Raw genomic sequence first — 13,904 nt, 5'->3', positions numbered from 1 at the left:
CAACCTTTTTTAATTCGAGGCTACTGCCGACAGCGAAATTCGAGCACCCGCCAAGCTAGGTCGCCTGAAGTGGGTCGGTCCCACTCGAAAGCCGCATTGTAGGCCAAAGCACATTGTGGACAAAAAGTCCACCTTTCGAGTGGGTTCGGGATACATCCTCGACTCTCTAACATACCGGACCTTAGCTCAATTCGAACGGTTTGAAGTGGCAAAGCTGGCAAGTCTAATCTATTCAGCCGTGACAACCATATCTATGTACATTGGCAGTATCCTACAGGCAAGTCGATCAGACCACAATCATTCAAAGTACTTGGCAACTTTCCCGAGCATGGTGGTGGGCTGATTGAGCGCATCTTCCTCGTCACACCTCCTCTGATCTTCTTCGATCTCCTTGATGCCCGTGACGAAGTCCATCTCTGAAGCCTTGACCACCTTTGTCTTCCACAAAAACTTGAACAGGACATAGAGAGCGGGGAACCAGGCGAGGGGCAGGTAGTTGCTGAAGAAGCTGGCCGAGTTCCATCTGCCGGGACGGAAGACTTCCCATCCGGAAAACAGCAGGACAACACCGACGATGAGAAGCGTCCAGTATGCTGCAAAGAGCGACAGAGGAGACTTCCAAGGCAAGGACTCGCGCGGAATGGATTGGGCTCGCATGCCAGCACGGAATCGCAGGTAGGTGATGGCGATCGAGACCCACGTCAAGATGCCCGAGAGGGCTGTGAGGTTGACGAGAAAGTTGAACACCACACCAGAGCCGGCAGAGCTGCCGAGGTAGGCGAGGCAGCCGACGAGCCAGCACACCGCCACAGCGTAGTGCGGCACACCGTTTTTCGTAGTACGCGTGAAGATCTTGGGAGCCTGCTTCTTCTGCGCCAACGCATACAGCGCCCTCGACGTCGTGTACAGGTCAGAGCATCCGGCCGACAACGCTGATGTGATAATTGCGGCGTTGATGATGCTCGGAAGAACACGGATCCGCGCCGTGGTCATGGCAATGACGAATGGAGAGGCGGCTGCGGTGCTCTCTGTGCCCAGCCTGGGGTTGTTGGAGGGGACAATTAGGCCGATCATGAAGACCGAGACGATGTAGAAGAAGACAATGCGGATCCAGACGGTGCGGAGGCAGATGGGGAGCACGCGACGCGGGTTGCGGCACTCTGCGGCGGCGAGCGCGAGCATCTCTGCGCCAATCATGGAAAAAGATGCCTGTGCAAGTACCGAGTAGAAGCCAAGGAAGCGGCCAGTGGAGCCCTCGATGCCTCGGAACTGGACGAACGGACCTGGGTCGCGCCAGTAGCTGAAGCCGATGGATTCACCGTTGGGACCACCTCGTGAGGTGATGTAGATCGAGACAAAGATAAGACCCATGATGGTGATGACCTTGATGCTGGCAAACCAGAACTCGGCCTCGCCGTAGATCCCTGCGCTGAAGGCGTTGAGGGCCAGCACAACGATGGAGCCGATGGCGATCCAGACGGCAGGGTTGATCTGCGACGTTGGCACCCAGTACGAGATGAGCACGGCGGCTGCACTCAGCTCGGCGGCCAAGATGAGCGTCCAGCAGATGAGGTAGTTCCAGCCCATGGCGGCGGAGAGGGCGGGATCGACGAAACGACCGGCAAGACGGATGTGTCCGCCGGATACAGGTAAGAAGGTAGTAAGCTCACAGACCATGAGCATGACAGCGACGACGACCGAAGCGATGAGCGAATAACCGATGAGGAGTCCGAGCGGACCTCCGCTCTTAAGGGCGCTTCCGACACCGAGGAAGATACCAGTGCCGATACAGGCTCCGATGGAAATGAAGATGAGGTGACGCGGCTTGAGCGCCTTCTGGAGTCCGTACTCTTCATGGTCCTCCACTGGCTGTGTAGGGTCGTTCTGAACCTGGGACTCGAGGACGGTGGATTCTCCGTAGAGACCCGAGGCCTTTTCGCTTGGTGACGGCGGCGTTGACATCTTGGTGATGGGATCGCTCATCTTTGCGGCCGAACGGACCTGCAGTTGGCGAGAGGTGAGATACGAAGGGGGAGCGTGTCGAGGAAAGGGGGAACGCGAATGTCTGTGCAGTGCATTATATCTTATGATGGATCATGAGGGAACATGAGGAACGCTGTCCAATCAAGGATGACTACAGTGAACCTCCTTGTGGGGAAGGAGGGGCGAGAGAATCGCAGAAGGCAGTGATTCGTATGTTGGGTGGGTCGACAGCAGCTTTACTTACTTGGCGAAAGATAGGAGTGTTGGAGCACCTGCACGCCCAATCTTCTGCTCTCGGTTGCCGGTGACCAATGATGAAACCTTTTCTCATCATCTCCCCGACGTTTCATCATGGGTCTCACTCACGCACTTTTGCACTCACGCCGTTATCAGTGTGGCGAAGTCGAAGCTCCCACCGATACTCTGAGTCGCGACTATGGACGCAATGGGTGCATTGCTGCTTGCGAGCGTTGCATCACGTTCGATGGCCGGTTTAAGGACGCTTCCTGATTGGTGTGCACACCAGATAGCTCGAATGCCACACAAAGCAATGGAAGCATGATTGTAATGAGAACAATAGATAGGCCATGGCAGCCACGCACGGTGTCCACGATTGCGGGGCGGCGTCGGTCGACGATGCTCACGACCGGCTGGTCCGATTGCGCAGGGAAAAAGATAAACAAAAGCCGAGGAAGCATCAGCACGGTTGACCCACCAATGTGGCAGAGCGAGCAGGTGTAAGTTGCATGCGCTGTGCTTCAGAAAAAGGGACAAGTTCGGTTGCAGGCTTCTGGGAAGATGAAGAGTGGGAGGCTGGAAGAACAATGGCTTCGGATTTCTAATTGATCTGATGCCAAGCCTTTCTCGCTAAGGTGACGATTGCGTCGGAAGAAACATTGCTCGATGTCATGTGGCCGTGCAGCGCAACAGAAGCAGTGTCCCGATGAAGTAGCGACCGATCGAGCTCGGATGAAGAACTTAGACAGCAGCCAGAAAAAGTGGCGCTGTCGGAGACGTGCAGGGATGCAGCTGGCTGAGCAATCTGGCGAATCAGAGACTGCTCGTCGCATTGATGCTCCTTTCTAATAACGCGCTCAACTACTATCTCAGAAGCGGGGGGAGCAGGTCAGATAAAGTCAGCTAAGCGCCTAATGCCGAGTTGGACAGTTTTACCGACGTTGGACCGTGCCAAGAGTTCCCGACGACCCGGTTCATGCCAATTGTTTCTAATGTCGTAAACAGTTGAGCCGTGGCACTGGAGAAGCTGCTGTTCACGCCTGAACGGATCAAACAACGTCGAAGGTGACTCGTATCTTATCTCTGGCGCTTCTGCATCTGATGTCGCTTCTGCATCTGGATGTCGCACGAGTGAGCTGTCACTCCTACGCCTCGATCAGAAGAAACATGTCCTCGGTTGCCAACGATATCGCTTGACCTTTGGAAACAGCATCTATTTAGAGTCCACCGACGAGCGTAACCGTAGCCAAGGATCGGCCTCCAGCAACCATGGCCGGCTCGAACCCGCGACTAACTCAAGCAGCCTATCAAGCGCTACCCGGCACACCTCTCGACGTCGACAAAGCACTGTACGACCGGATCGGATCTTGCTCTCGCACACTCTCGCATTCGTTCATCCTACCCATCCGAAGCGGCAAAGCATGGCCAGTCAAAGCGGGGCAAGTGTGTCGCATCGTAGCCGTCTCTGGCGCTCAAGTTGGCGATCTCAACGTGTGGTCGCTCTCCAATCCGCGAGAGCGATTCTGGGCTTCCCGAACACGACAACTTCAACGAGCCCACGTCTCCATCTACGATCGGCTCTGGAGCTGCCTACCATACCTTCGACCTCTGTGCACCATCACAGGGGATTCGCTTGCCGACTATGGAGCGGGTGGGAATGGTAAAGGTGGTGGAATGGACGCGGAAGGTGGCCGCGTGCACGATCTGTTGGGTACACGATGCGATCCCTACGTCAACCGCATGCTCACCGGTGAAGACTTTGACTATCACTGCCACTCGAATCTGACCAGAGCGGTCAGGGAGTTTGGATTGGAAGAGAGCGACGTTCACGACGTGCTGAACGTGTTCCAGTGCACGGGGCTGAATCAGGAGGACAAGTACTTCATGAAGACGTGTCCTGCCAAGAAGGGCGACTTCTTCGAGTTCTTTGCCGAGACAGATCTGCTGTGTGCGTTGAGCACCTGCCCAGGAGGCGATCTGAGCAAAGCAATGTGGGGAGAGGGATCCGCTTCGGAGGGCAACGATGGTGATGATCCGACGCTGGAATGCTGCAGACCTCTGGGTGTTGAAGTGTACGACTTGGTCGACAAGGAGACAGTACTCAAGGGCTGGAAGGAACCAGAGCCGTACGGCAGACTGTACAAGGGTCAGCACGGAGGTAAGGCCAGACACTGGGGTACGTAGCCGTCGTCTTCAACTTTGAATGAAGATACTATACACCACTGTTTGGGCACCGCTGTCTGGTCTTGGCTTGTGAGTGCACGCCAAACTCGGCGCCTTTTTCTCTGCTACGCGTGCCATGAACGCTCCGAGCTCGCATACTGCACAGCGACAGACAACCTTAAATTATCCTAAGTCCGGCTGAGGCGGTCCGTGTGGAGCAGAGCAGGCTTCGCCTGGAATGGACCCTGGATTTCCGAGAACTCGCACTCGTGGACCCGCACCATCGTTGATCCTCACCACCATCAATTTTATTCCTTCCGTTCGACGTCATGAGTCAGGTAAGCCACCTTCACCACTCACCCAGCAGAGAAGCATAGTTGCTGATAAGCTTTCTTGGCCTTCTGTAAATACACCGTCCGTCCCAATCGAATTTGGAACGCACCGCAGCACGAATACAAGTTTGAGGTCGTCATGACATGTTCCGGCTGCTCCGGCGCCGTTTCACGTGTCCTCGGGAAGCTCGACGGTGAGTGCGGCAATTCTTCTCGGCTCCGCTTTCTCGCAGGAGCCCTCACTCATACTTGTTGACTCTCATCAATATTGCCGTTACAGGTGTGGACTCGTATGACGTCTCACTCGAGAACCAATCCGTCGTAGTCAAGGGCTCAGCACCCTACGAAACCGTGCTCGAGAAGATCAAAAAGACCGGCAAAGAGGTCAAGTCTGGTCAAGTCATCTCATAGATCCACTTCACCAATCAAGCTTTATTGTGAACACGCTCCACGCGGTCCGCGTGTGAACAATCGATTGCAAGTCCATTGAGACAACGCTAGACGAACCGCCTGGCACGAGACCGAAACGGTGTGGCCCCCGGAGTCGCGATCATCGGAGTCTCGCCACCCGCCGCCTTTCTCTTCTCTCTGTCTCTCCTCTCTTTTTCCTTCACAACCTCATCCTCCCTGTCCTTCATCATCTGCTGCTCCAAGCTCGTCAACTTATCCAGATCCCCTTCCCTCCTCTTGCGCGCCAGTCCACTCGTACTCCCCCTCTCTTTGATCGAGTAGAAAGCACCACCCAGCTCGGCCAGCCAGTGCGGATCCACCTGAGTCACCGTGTTCATCATCTCCTTGCTCGTCAACACCACCTGATGATACACCACGTACTCCGGACTGTAACCCAAACCGTACAGCGCCGAAGTAGGGTGCAGGAACATTTTGATCCCCGTCCTACAGTTGACGTACTCTCCAATCCCCGCCGATCTCGCTGCTTGATGGAAGTACCCCGCGGTGATGCACTTTCGAATTCCATCCCAGTCCGTACCGCATGAAGCCAACCGCAGCTTTTGCGACTTCATAATGTCTTCCAGCTGAACTCGAACTTCCCTCGCTTTGCGGAGCGTTTTCGAGTGCAGGAAGTGTTTGCTGCACCAAGAGTCGCGGTATCCGTTGTTGCGCCACTGGTTGTACACGTGCAGCAACGTGAGATGGTCCGACTCTGCAACGTAGAACCTCTCCCTGCTAGCATCGCTCTCCTCCATCCTCTCCTTCGGTCGATAAAACACTGACGGAACCGACAACATGCTGACGATCGTCAACATCTCCACCGAACATCCATACTCTACGCTCGTGATCAACATTTTCGATAGACTCGGTTCCATCGGAAATTCTCCCATCTTTTTTCCGAGACTAGTCAATTCTCCCACATTGTTGAGCGCACCCAACACCCAGAGCTGATACATACTGTTGAGGATCGTATCCTGCGGTGGGGGGTCCATAAAGTGGAAGTCGAGCAGGTTGTTCACTCCCAAACTCTTGAGCATCAACACTGTGTTCGCGAGGTTCGTACGTTGGATCTCCGGAATCGTGTTGGCGAACAACTCGTTCCGAAAGGCAATTTCGGTATACAGTCGATACGCTGTACCGCTACCCGTTCGACCAGCTCTACCGGAACGCTGGTTCGCATTGGCCTGCGAGATGGGCGTGATCTGCAAGGAATCCATTCCCACCTTGGGATTGTACACCTTCAGCTTGTAGTATCCCGCATCGACGACGTACATGATGCCGTCCACGGTGAGCGACGTTTCGGCGATGTTGGTTGCGACGATGCATTTGCGTTCTCCATTTTCCGAGGAGTCGAAGATCTTGGCCTGCAGGTCGGCCGGCATTTGAGAGTAGATGGGCAACACGAGAAGGGGAGGTGCATCGTCGATTTGAGAGAGTCGTTCGGTGATGATCTGACACGTTACTTCGATATCTTCTTGACCGGTCATGAAGACGAGGATATCACCTTTGGGGTGGGAGAGGTGAATGGAGAGCGCTTGCTTGACGGCGCTGTCGACGTAATCTTCGCAAGGGGTCTTACTGAACAGCACATCGACTGGGAAGGTTCTTCCTGGAATCGTGAACGTCTGCGCGCCGCCGTAGAACGAAGCAAATTTGTCCGCGTTCATCGTAGCCGAAGTGACGATCAACTTGAGATCCCGCCTTCGTTGCAGAATCTTTCGGAGAAGACCCATCAGCACGTCAGTGCTCAGCGACCTTTCGTGCGCCTCGTCCAGAATTACCGCACTGTACCGATCCAGATCCGCCTCGTTCAGACTCTCTCGCAACAACACACCGTCGGTCATGTACTTGATCTTGGTGTCGCTGCTCGTGCAATCCTCGAAACGAATCGAGTAGCCCACGGTTCCGCCGAGCTTACACTCCATCTCCTCGCTCACGCGTTTCGCAACGCTCATGGCGGCTACACGACGCGGTTGAGTGCAGCCGACCATGCCGTATTTGGTGTAGCCGTCTTCGTGGAGAAATTGCGCCAGCTGCGTGGTCTTGCCGGACCCCGTCTCGCCGACGACGACGATCACCTGGTTCTCGCGGATAATCTTCATGAGGTCTTCGCGGCAGGCGAAAGCGGGAAGGTATTGACGTTGTTCCTTGAGGGTTTTTGAGCGACTGAACTCGGAGCCGCCGGTGCTGGTCTTGAGGTGTTTGGCGAACTGTGAGTCGCCTTTGCCTTCGGGAGCGGATGGGTTGTCCGAGGTGTCGTTGGGGTCGCCGTTAGCGTGTTGGGCTTCTGCTTTGTTTGATCCGTTCGAGGCCGCGGAAGGATCGTCTTCATCATCATCCGCTTTGACCCCGAGGATGTTGCCGAGTGTGGTACCACCCATGGCAGCAACCTGGCCTGCCGCTTTAGCGCGCTCAGCTTTCTCCCTGGTCTCTCTCACGAGACGACTTCCTTTGCGTGCAAAAACAGCCATATCAGACAATCCATCCTTGACGGGATTGATGGGCTCCAGCTGCTTTGTGAACACGGTCTTGCCATCCAGAAACGGCGGCTTGAGATCATGCACGAGCAAGTGGACGCGATTCTCGCCATCTTCGTCCATGTTGTCGAGGTCGATGGCTGTTCGATGGCCGACGCCGCTTGTTTGCAGTCGATTGCGCTCCCAGGCGTCCGAGTCGGCGTTGTATTGAGCTTGACGCGCTGTGACCTTTTCCTTCTTGGCAGCGAGAGGAGCAGAGACTTGACCGGCCAAATCTTCGTACTGAGAGAAGGGATTGTGTTCCTCGTCTGCGGCGACACCACCTTCCTCCATGTCGTACCAGTCGCGATCGAGCTGACGGTCGTCCTCGTCCCACGCTCGATCCTCTGAACGGAGATCGCGACCGAAAGCGGAGGGCGTCGGAGAAACACCTCGTGGCAATGGTGTTTCGTCCCAGCGACGGGAGCCAGCTGAACGAGTCGATGCGATCGAAGGATCGGATGATTGTGCTCTGGAGCTGTGTTCTGAGCGCTGCGGTGTCCAGCGATCCGTTCCGTTCGATCTGTGAGTGGAGCCTCGTGGCGTCGAGTCCCAAGTGCGTCTCTCCAACCTTTGGGGATCGTCTCTGCCATACTGCGAGCGCCGTTGATCGTCGTTGCGACTGCGATCGAAACTCGGTCGTTGAGCTTGTTCGCTATGCCGCTCCGATGGCCGCCATGAGTCCCCAGCTGTACGTCCTGTTGACTGTGAGCTCGAGCTGGTCTTGACATGGCTATCGCTGCCGCTACCATTGTTGGATGAAGCGGTCTGTTTCCCTTTGCTGGATGCCTCAGTCCTTGCATCGGCCGCCATCGCACGCTTTCGCCGGTGCTCTTCGAGTCTTCGAGCCGCTGTGTCGCTCAAGCCTCCGGTATGACTTGGAGTCTCGCTGCCGCGTGATCGCATCTGAGCCCGGACGGCAGAGGCTGCTCTAGACGGTGCCTTAAAGATGGGGTCTGTGTTGGTTGGCTTGGAGTCGGACGAGTCGAGGTCATCATGCAAATGGCTCAGTTGTGCACCAGAAACACGTTGGCGCTTTATGGCAGTCGCTGAGCTGTTGTTGGCCTCTGAGCGCTTGTTCACAGCCGGTTTGGCCTTGAAGACGTGTTTTTCTCCGCCTAGAGTCGAAAGACCAGCCCTCTCGCGCTGTGGTTCGGCCGTCGTCGTTGGGTTCGATTGGCAAGTTGCGATCCCATTGCTGCTGTCGCTACTGCCCGTTGCTTGATCTGGATGCGACGCAATGAAGCTGCGCAGTTCGACGAGGAAACTGTCTTGGAATCTGCCAAAAGCTCGAGCAGCGTTGACGAAAGCCTTGTCCGATGGCAGGGAACGCGAGAGCGAGATGACACGTTGTGCGAGCAGTTCGCTGGCGTTGGGCAGACTGGAAGCGAGCCTTTGCGCTACTTCTTGCTCGAGGGTCCACCGCATCGGTATAGGGTCGCACTGCAGTGTGTTGATTGTGCTGTGTCTGCCTGTTGTAGTTGGTCAAGAAGCAAAGACGAGCAAAGCCTTCAGGGTCCAACTTTGCCGAAGTTTCGGCTTTCGGTGTGGAGGGAAGAAGCGCAGGTCTAACATTAGCCGGCGGTGACCACAATCCCGCTGACGTACTTCCGCCAACACCAGCGCTTGTACCATCCAAGCACAACGTGTCCACCACAAATCCGCGGGGCTGCCGTGGAAGCAATGTGCAGTATGCATGATAGCCCCGGTGTGCAGCGCGTATCGCCTTCACAGTACAATTGCGCCCGTCTTTGCGAGGTTCAGCACAGTGGCCCTGATCGCTAGTGTTTAGAAGAACCTGTCTGAGGGCGGTGCTGTGACAGCTGTCCGAATGGCGCGGTGACCGTCCCGGAGATTGGTTACCGCTTCCATACTCTTGCGATCTTCGTCGTCGGAGCTTTGAACATGCCCCTTCCCTTCCACCATCATCCACCACATGATCACTTGCAGCCTCAGACAGAATTTGCGCGTTTGTTCCGCTAAGTAGTGGCCGCGTCATCAGCATTCTGGGCGTCACCACCAACACTACCTTCGTATAAAGCCAACTTCCGTTACGGAAGCGCCCGCTTCGTCTGTCCTCCCTGGTTGCGCTCTCCAAGACCACCCTTCATCATCATCATCATCATCATCACCATCATCATCATCATCATCGTCGTCGTCGTCGTCGTCATCATCACCACGCCATACATAGCTCGACAAGATGAAGTTCGAGCTCGCACCGTCCTCTGCAGCGTCTTTGCTGCTTTCTGTCCTATCACCACCCATCTCCCTAATCCGATCCTACCCCATCTCCTCCTTTCTGGCCTCACTCGTCCTCATCCCCCTTCTAGTCGTCGTTACAGCCGCCCTCGGCTTCCTTAGCATCGCAACATGGCGCTACATCTCACTTCACATCCTCGCCACCGACATGTACTCCCACTTTCCTCGCCCTGCTCGCACCGATCGTTACCCGCTCCTCACCGGTAATCTCGGCCACATCCGCAAAGCGCCACCCGTCGAAGGTCACCTTGCTTTTCAACGCGAGCTCAACACTAAGGTATACGTCTACCGTGGCCTGTTCTACTCGCCTCGGTTGATGATCGGCGATGCCAAAGCCATGCTGCATCTGCTCAGTGCAGCCAACTCGTACAACTACGAGAAACCATCTTCCACCAGACTCGTCCTCAAGAACTTTCTCGGTGAAGGTGTATTGGTTGCCGAGGGCGATGTTCACAAACGCCAGAGAAAGATTCTGCAGCCTGCATTCAACGTTGGGGCGATCCGGGAGCTGAACCCGATCTTCATGCGGTACTCTAGGGATCTGGTGGAAAAGATCGGTCAGATGGTAGACCGTTCTTCTTCCGAGAAAGAGGCCGTCAACGGTATAACAAAGCCGTTTGTCGCACAGTCGAAGTATTCACAAAACGTCAGCAGACCGGGAGCACCGGTCATCGACATCGGTTGGTGGTGCACGAGAGCAGCTCTCGACATCATCGGTGACGCAGGCTTCGGCTATCACTTTGAAGCTCTCAAAGTCGACGTCGACCCTTCCCTCGTCGTCAAACGTGCAGGCGACGAGCTCGGAGATGCCTTCAACACGCTGTTCAAACTGACACTCAAGATCGACATCTTCCGATTCCTGCAGCTCTACCTGTCCAACTTCCGTCTGCTGAAATGGGTCGATTCCATCCCTAACAAACGCAAACGCGCTACGGAATCAGCATACGGGGAGCTCGAAAAGGTTTCGATGCGGATTGTAGAGCGCAAGAAGAAAGAGATTCGAAACGAGATGCAGGCGGAGGTGGAAGCTCGTGGATCCAGCAAGACCGCCAATGGCTTCACCAAAGCTGATTTCGACGAAAAGGAATCGTCTTCGATGACCGGGTCTACACCAGGCAAGGATCTTTTGCATCTGATGATGCGAGCTAACATGGCAGCGGATGTGTCGCCACGTGAAAAGCTCGACGATGCCGAACTCATTGGTCAGATCACGACTCTGCTCATCGCAGGACACGAAACCACATCCAACCAAACAGCATGGACCCTATGGTTGCTGGCACAACAACCTGAGACCCAACAGAAACTTCGAGCTGAGATCCACGACCACTTTGGAAAAGGCATGGAGCGTGATCCCAACTACGACGAGCTCATGTCCATGCCCTACCTCGATGCGGTCTGCAAGGAATCCTTCCGAGTCAAATCCGCCGTACCCAGCACCATCCGAGTCGCCAAGACCTCGGCCACCATCCCTCTCTCCAAACCCTACCCCACACGCGACGGAAAATCCACCTTCAACTCGGTCCACATCCCCGCCGGTCGAGAGATCATCATCCCCATCTCCGCCATCAACCTCGACCAGGAAATTTGGGGCTCCAACGCTGCCGATTTCGTCCCCGAACGATGGCTCGACCTACCCGCATCGGCAAAACACAACGGTCTACCCATGCACCTCATGACCTTCATCTCCGGCCCCCGAGGCTGCATCGGAAACAGATTCGCCCTCGCCGAGTTCAAGGCTATGCTCTGTCATCTCGTGGGCAACTTCCACTTTGAAACAGTCGCGGATTGGAAGGTCGAAGCCAAACAAACCGCAGTCATAAGGAGCAGAGTCATCGGACAGGAAGATGTAGGCCCTCAGATGCCACTTCGCGTCTCTAGAATCACGACCTGAGCTCGCCGATCCATTTGTACATTTGCTCATACACCTTCGTTCACACGGAAACCTTTCGACACGCAGACCAAACAGATGAATCATGATGGAAAAACATGGTTGTGGGTATTCTGAGGGTTGTCAGGCGGAGAAACAGTCAACTACAAATAGGGAAACGGAGGGTGCACATGTATTTCACTCCGTAGTGTGGGCAAATGGACCATGCTTGAGAGAATCGTCGCTAAGAAGAGCGGACGTTCGCTCTTAGTTACCGACCGTAGCACCAACCTTGGCCTCCGCCTTCTGCGTCGTCTCGGAAGGAGGGTTGATGATCGCCTTCTGAAGAGCAGGGAGCGACTGCTCACGGACAAACTTGATAACGTTCAGGAATCGGGTGCTAGCAGGCACCTCGGGGTTGCGGGCCTCCTTGGCGAGACGCTCGTACGTCTCGGTGAAGGTCTCGATGACCGGTCCGACGCGCTTGCGGCTCTCGGCGGGCAAGCTCTGTGCGAACGATCGCACACGCTCAAGCTCGGCAAAGATGGCATTCGAAAGACCCTGAGCCTTCTCGGTTGCTTGGTCGCCCTCCTGCTTGCTTCGCGACGAGATGGTCTCGAGCGTCTTGGCGAGGTTCGCCTGGAGATCCTTGACGATGTCAGTCGCGCGCTGGAGGTAGGCGTTCTGGCTCTTGATCTCGTCGAACTTGGTCGAGGCGGTGTCGTAGACGGGAACGACGTGCGACTCGTACGCCGACTTGGCGGGGGTGTAGACGCGCTCTCCGTACGCCTTCTGGATGGCGGCGGCGTACGTCTGGACGAAGTCACGGGCGTGATCCGCAGGGAGCTTGGCTACGTCGATGAGCTCCTTGGTGTTGGCGTGGAAGGGGTAGCTCCACTTGCTCTCGGCAAAGTTGAGCGACTTGAATGCGAGCGAATCGACGTAGGCAAGCTGTGGGTGGAGACGGTTGGTGATGGGCTCGGCAGCTTTGAGTGAAGAGTTGAAGATGTTCTCGCCGTAGCCGTAGGTAGTGGCCAGGAGCGAGTGCGACTGGATGGTCGAATGCGCAAAGGAGAGCGAGTCGGACACCAGAGGTACCGAAGCGATCTTCTTGAGCGCCTCACTGTGGTCGTAGGCGACCTTGGATGGCGACGACGATACGCCGTTGGTGACGGGCGCGGACTGGGTAGCGGCAGACATCGTGATGCGACGTTGGGGTGTGTCGAACGTGCTGATGAGGGATCGTGATGATGGGTCGGAGGGAAGGCGCGAGCGTGAGAAAGGAGCCTTTGAAGTAGATGGGTGGGCGGTGCTGCTCTGGAGGCTGATAAGCGATCAGTAAAGGCTGACCGACCGTTATATTCTCAGCAAGGAGTATCCGAGAGACTGAGCCACAGCGAAAAGATCAAGGGTAGGAAAAAGACTGCCGTGTGCTGCCAGTTATGATAAGGCGTGGAGAGTGGCGCAAACTGAAGGGTGCGACGCACGGAGCCTGCAGCAGGGTTCAGCGTGCAGGTTTCCGTGGCTGCGTTACCCACAGCGCGGTGCAGCGTGTGAAAAAGGCGAATTCCAAAAATACTGCAGGAAACGGAGGCTCGAAAGCCCTCCGCTCCGGTCCACGACGACGAAAGCTCAGCCAGCTTTCAGGAGTCAGCTTTACCTCGGACTTCTCAACCATGAATCAGGATGAATCAGGGTCCGTCAGGAGCTAGGTACTGGCTCTCACTCTCTACCTATTCTCTGCCTCGAGTTCGGAAGAAGCTCAAACTTGTCGTGGTCGAGCAATCACGCGCACGCTTCCTCGAATTCAAAAGTGGGGAAGATGAGCGAAAGGTCGGTTGGAAGCAAAGGCAAACTAAGGCGCAGAGGCGAAGGGATTGCAAAGGAATCAAAGGGGCAGCGACACGAGACGAGCTCTGCAATGGCGAAATTTTTTGGTAGAATTCCCTGCTTTTCAGCGTCATCTTGAGCTCATTCGTCCGGGCTGTTGCGCAAGGAAAGAAGATGCCGCGTCTCGTAGGTGCGCAAGAGTGGGAATGGTCGGTGGCAGGCAGAGTCGCCGAGGGAGCGCGCTTAGGTTCAAGGCAAGGGGGGGGG

The 13,904-nt window shown here is 55.7% G+C and overlaps 5 protein-coding genes across 5 annotated transcripts; 2 read left to right on the top strand and 3 right to left on the bottom strand.

Moving 5' to 3' along the window:
• Nucleotides 1-297: 297 nt before the first annotated feature.
• On the bottom strand, nucleotides 298-1,983 carry PHSY_005743 (amino acid transporter; the record flags this gene model as incomplete). The annotated part of the gene is made up of 1 exon (XM_012336351.1): nucleotides 298-1,983. The coding sequence occupies one exon, from the start codon at nucleotides 1,981-1,983 to the stop codon at nucleotides 298-300; it is 1,686 nt and encodes a 561-aa protein (XP_012191741.1).
• Nucleotides 1,984-3,489: 1,506 nt separating this feature from the next.
• On the top strand, nucleotides 3,490-5,126 carry PHSY_005742 (hypothetical protein; the record flags this gene model as incomplete). Its single annotated transcript, XM_012336350.1, has 2 exons — nucleotides 3,490-4,378; nucleotides 4,996-5,126. 2 exons carry the CDS (start codon nucleotides 3,490-3,492, stop codon nucleotides 5,124-5,126), a joined length of 1,020 nt encoding a protein of 339 aa, XP_012191740.1.
• An 86-nt stretch (nucleotides 5,127-5,212) lies between these two features.
• Nucleotides 5,213-9,109, bottom strand: PHSY_005741 (pre-mRNA splicing factor; the record flags this gene model as incomplete). The annotated part of the gene is made up of 1 exon (XM_012336349.1): nucleotides 5,213-9,109. The coding sequence occupies one exon, from the start codon at nucleotides 9,107-9,109 to the stop codon at nucleotides 5,213-5,215; it is 3,897 nt and encodes a 1,298-aa protein (XP_012191739.1).
• Nucleotides 9,110-9,881: 772 nt separating this feature from the next.
• On the top strand, nucleotides 9,882-11,831 carry PHSY_005740 (hypothetical protein; the record flags this gene model as incomplete). Its single annotated transcript, XM_012336348.1, has 1 exon — nucleotides 9,882-11,831. The coding sequence occupies one exon, from the start codon at nucleotides 9,882-9,884 to the stop codon at nucleotides 11,829-11,831; it is 1,950 nt and encodes a 649-aa protein (XP_012191738.1).
• Nucleotides 11,832-12,074: 243 nt separating this feature from the next.
• On the bottom strand, nucleotides 12,075-13,007 carry PHSY_005739 (lipid droplet-associated perilipin protein; the record flags this gene model as incomplete). Its single annotated transcript, XM_012336347.1, has 1 exon — nucleotides 12,075-13,007. The coding sequence occupies one exon, from the start codon at nucleotides 13,005-13,007 to the stop codon at nucleotides 12,075-12,077; it is 933 nt and encodes a 310-aa protein (XP_012191737.1).
• Between the last annotated feature and the right edge of the window lie 897 nt (nucleotides 13,008-13,904).

The sequence above is a fragment of the Pseudozyma hubeiensis genome (genome assembly GCF_000403515.1).
Source record: "Pseudozyma hubeiensis SY62 DNA, scaffold: PHS53, whole genome shotgun sequence".
NCBI classification, from domain to species: Eukaryota; Fungi; Basidiomycota; class Ustilaginomycetes; order Ustilaginales; family Ustilaginaceae; genus Pseudozyma; species Pseudozyma hubeiensis.
The sequence above is the reverse complement of the archived record's forward strand: the minus strand, read 5'-3'. Positions and strand labels throughout refer to the sequence as shown.